Source organism: Octodon degus, unplaced genomic scaffold (genome assembly GCF_000260255.1).
Source record: "Octodon degus isolate 3935 unplaced genomic scaffold, OctDeg1.0 scaffold00354, whole genome shotgun sequence".
NCBI classification, from domain to species: Eukaryota; Metazoa; Chordata; class Mammalia; order Rodentia; family Octodontidae; genus Octodon; species Octodon degus.
Genome location: NW_004524930.1, coordinates 864,421 through 869,204, shown reverse-complemented (window position 1 = coordinate 869,204; position 4,784 = coordinate 864,421). Strand labels below are relative to the sequence as shown.

Genomic DNA, 4,784 nt, shown 5'->3' with positions numbered 1-4,784 from the left:
CTTGCTTTCATTCACCACCCCCTTCTTCTTGAACATCCACCTACCCAAGAGGCATCTTAGCAGTAACTTTGAATTATTTTTCAATGTTATTTTTTTATGAGAAGAATACATTTATTGAGAGAAAAAAAAATCTCCTGTCCAAGAGAGGGACAGGAGGGGGGCCCAAGAGGGCAGTTCCCCATGAATGTTATTGATTTTTTAAAATTAATTTTATTGAGAAATAAATAGCCATGAGACAGCTTGTCCTGCTACAATGTTGTAAATTTTGGGTACAATTTTTCTGATCATAAAATTTTCAAGTACAATTAGGGAAATTAGGAAATCACTATTAACACAAGAGGAAATATCACCCATAGGCCGTGGAGATGGCTCAGTGGAATAAGCGCTTCCCAGGCAAGCGCAAGGGCCTGAGTTCAATCCCCGATTCTGCCAGAAAGAAAAATAAGATAAATGGAAATATCACCCATAATAACACGTCCTGACATCATAGTCCTATATATAGCAAGAAATTTACTGCTAGAATTTTCTGTATATTGCAAAGATTTAATAGGTACCCATGTTAGCATATTTTCCTTTTGTTTTTGATTTCTAGGTACAATTGCTCACATAAACTGGCTACCAGAGTATCATTCAACACCCATGTACACAGTAGGCCTTGAGTTATTCAGAGTAATGTCATTTTCTTCTTTTTCTTCCATGTTTGGAGCCTGTGAATTTTTCTAGTCTCAATGCTTATAAAATAGGTAATAGCTTTCTGTGTAGTATACCCACCCCCCTGTGCTGTGGAACATCAGAATGTTTTGCATCTCTATTTTAGTAATTGTTATCCAACCTTCCTTTGCCTACCTCCAGCCTTGTTCCCACATCTGGAAATCAATATCTTACATGTTCTGGTTCATGTTTTTGAGTCTCTACATTTGAGAGAATAAATAGAGATAACATATTATATTACATGGTAATCACCTGTGGTTTGTATCACTTAATACAGTGACCTCTAGTTCCATGTATTTGGGGAGGGTGTGAAGGAAAGGACAATGATGTATACATGCTGTAACATATGTGGTACAAAATTTATGAAAATTATCAAAAGTCCAATTTTGAATTTTATTATATATATATATATATATATATAATTCCTATAATCTTGAAAGTTAAATTCTATAACCATTGTCGATAAATTTCAACTGAAATTATCATATGCTTATGGAGATGATTCCATAGTTTTAGTACACAAAGTATTATTCTCCAAAGTTATTAGCTCTAATGATTATTCCATCATACTGATGTTCCAGTGAAATTTTTCATTTAGTGTTTTGATTCTAGGGAGTGAGTTGCATTTCTTTTGTGTATACTATGTCTTATAAGAGTATTTTTGAAATATAAATAAAAGCTAAAAGAGTCAAGATAAGTTTTGAGGTTTCTATTTGTAAAGAGATTTGGGAAGAAGCAGAATAACCCATCAAATCTTAGAGCAACAACAAGGCAGTCTTTGGGCCTGTATGATTTTCCATGTTCATTGATCTTTCTTTCTTTACAGAATAAACATTTGTTTCTAGAGTTCTTGTTACTCACAGTGAATGCATGGAGAATAAGAGAAATGTGACCGAGTTCATTTTAATTGGTCTCGCCCAGAACCCCAGAATGCAGAAACTAGTGTTTGTGGCCTTCCTTGTTCTATACATGGTGACCCTCTCCGGCAACTTGCTCATCATTGTCACCATCTTCAGCAACCAGGCTCTGAGCTCACCCATGTATTTCTTCCTGAGCCACCTTTCCTTGATAGACACAATTTATTCTTCTTCTTCAGCTCCAAAGCTGATTGTGGACTCACTTCACGAGAAGAAATCCATCTCCTTTCATGGTTGTATGGCTCAGGTCTATGCAGAGCACATTTTTGGTGGTACTGAAATCATCCTACTGACAGTGATGGCCTATGATCGCTACGTGGCCATCTGCAAACCTCTGCACTACGTGACCATCATGAGCCGCAAGCTGTGCATTCTGCTTGTGGGAGTGGCCTGGACTGGAGGATTTCTGCATGCAACTATTCAGATCCTGTTTACCGTGTGGCTGCCCTTCTGTGGCCCCAATGTCATAGACCACTTTATGTGTGACTTGTACCCTTTGTTGAAACTTGTGTGCATGGACACTCACACCCTTGGTCTGTTTGTTGCTGCCAACAGTGGGTTTATCTGTCTGTTAAACTTCCTCCTCTTGATGGTGTCTTATGTGGTCATCCTCCGCTCCCTGAAGCACTATAGCTTGGACGGGAGGAGTAAAGCCCTCTCCACTTGTGTGTCTCACATTACGGTTGTTGTGTTATCGCTTGTGCCTTGCATATTTGTGTACCTGCGCCCAGTGACCATTCTGCCCATTGATAAAGCCGTTGCTGTCTTTTACACTGTGGTGTCACCTATGCTAAACCCTTTAATTTACACTCTCAGAAATGCTGAGGTAAAGAGTGCAATAGGGAAGCTCTGGAGGAGAAAAGTGACTTCAGGGACTAGTTAACTGGGAGCTTTGAACATTAATAAAAGATGAGAAGGATGAAATCTAGTCTTACATTCTTTAGCAATAGACAAAGACATCATTTGGAGTAAGGAGTTATGTAATACCTTCAAGTTGCTAATTAAGCACTAGACTGCAAACTAATACTAATAAAGAAAGCAAATAATTATCATCTCCTGTTCTTTTCTTCCCAAAATACTGTTTCTTGATGACTCAATATTGATAAATTAAGTGAAAAATTAAAACATACCCAGAAGCTAAAATTTATGAATCTTTAATATTGTATTGATGTTATAACAGGCTTTTTGTTCAACATTGAGAAGTTTTTATTACTGATGATTGAACATAACTTACATAGTGATATTCTTTTACCAGATACTGTGGCAGCCACATAAATTATTTCTTGTATATTTATATTTCATCAAGAATTGGGTGAAATGTAAGAAGTGATCATGTTTACCTAATGTGTATGAAACTGCCATTGTACCAGAATCAAATGAGGATCATACAACTTTCCTGAGTTGAACAGGGAATGTTTGAGTGCAGCTCTCATCATCATTAATTAGATCAGATTATTCATGATAATGCTGTGCAGAATGCTGCAGTATTGAAGGATGTGTACATTGGGAATCTCACTGCCTGGGGTGATGGTGGGGTAGAAGGAAGGCTCACTGCACAAAGAAGCATGGCTCTGATTGGTAGATAGGCTTGATGGAGAGTGTTGAAAAAACACCATGCCATAGTGCACACTGGCAGAGGTGGGACATTGATAGACAGGATACTCGTGCTTGTCTATGAAGATGTCACTGAAATTCAGGGAGAAGCAATCCATGAAGGTGTCAGAGAAAATCAAAGGCAATGTGCACCATTCAATTTTTTGACACACCTCCAGGCATACATATCATGATACAGACCACATAGTCAATGCAGGTGAAGAGAGTTACTTTAAGTCAGAAAGAAGCACTATTCACTGTGGTATGGTGACAAAGATGAATGTCATGACAGATCGAGGGCAGAGGAGAAATGCTGACAAGACCCATTCATTAATAAGGACCACTCACTGAACTATGCACTTGGCACTGAGAAGCCATGAGGTCGTTACTGATATGAATATTTCAAATTTAATTTTTACAGCAGGATGATCAAGCTCAGTATAGTGCGATTCAATCCCATTCTACGTTAGTAGTATCATTGTGATACACCTCGAGATAAGGAACATTATCTTGCACTCTACTGATTTTTCTTGCACAGTTCTAATTAAAATTTGTATTTATGAATAGTACTTAGTTTTAGGATATTTTTTACATTGTAAAGCAAAAAATGAAAGATGCCCAACTGTTGAAAGATACAGTATAGTGTAGCACAGATACTAGCTATATACTGGTATCTTCATCATTTCAATGAAGACCCAAAATATAAGCAATTTCTTCTTGGTAGTTTTTCTTTCTTTCTTCCTTCCTTCCTTCCTTCCTTCCTTCCTTCCTTCCTTCCTTTCTTTCTTTCTTTCTTTCTTTCTTTCTTTCTTTCTTTCTTTCTTTCTTTCTTTCTTTCTTTCGAGGAATGCTACTAACTTATGTGATATGTGATAGATGTTTTCAGGTTAACAGCGCAGTAGCTAAACAGGCAGAAGGAAGAAGAGAAAGGGGCTTTATTTTCTTTGAGAACATGGGAAAGAATGTGGGGAAGGATGAGGAATTTTTTCTGTTGACTAGACAAAGGGAGGCTGAGGCTTTTACGGCCTTTTCCTAGGGGTGGCGTTTGGAGGGGGTGTTTAAATATACCTGAGGGAGCTGACTGGGGGTCTTTCCTGAGGTGGTGGGAAGGGAGAAAGTAAATTATGTCCTGGGGTAAGTTAGAGAAGAATGGGGAGGTCGTTCTGGGAGCACAGGCCTTTGTTTTAAGAACATCGGCCATATTAGATGACCACCACAGTGATGTTAGCAATTCATACCAGGGCCAGAACCCACCATTCCTGTCTTTTGGTTGTTATGGAAAGGGGCATTGAATGTCTTAGACTGCTTCCTGCTGAATGGGGCTGTCATCTTGAGGGTGAGGGCAGTTGACAGGGTGATGGTTTACGCCCACGTAGAAGTTACTGTCAGGTGTCTCAGGACTAGAAGCTTTTCATTAGTGATTGCTATCATGGGAGAACTTGTAAAAGTTTAAAAAGACAGCATGTTATGAATATATATCATCATGATTAAAGGACAAGTGAGAGGAAGCAAGGGGGGTCTATGATCTGAATGTTATTTTATCATGACTATGTTGAAGAGGAG

General features: G+C 38.4%; 1 protein-coding gene across 1 annotated transcript; it reads left to right on the top strand.

Annotated features, from left to right (window-relative positions):
* Positions 1-1,569: 1,569 nt before the first annotated feature.
* Positions 1,570-2,511, top strand: LOC101567217 (olfactory receptor 4C12-like). The gene has a single exon (XM_004648139.3). The coding sequence runs from the start codon at positions 1,582-1,584 to the stop codon at positions 2,509-2,511; it is 930 nt and encodes a 309-aa protein (XP_004648196.1). The 5' UTR covers positions 1,570-1,581.
* The last annotated feature ends 2,273 nt before the right edge of the window (positions 2,512-4,784 follow it).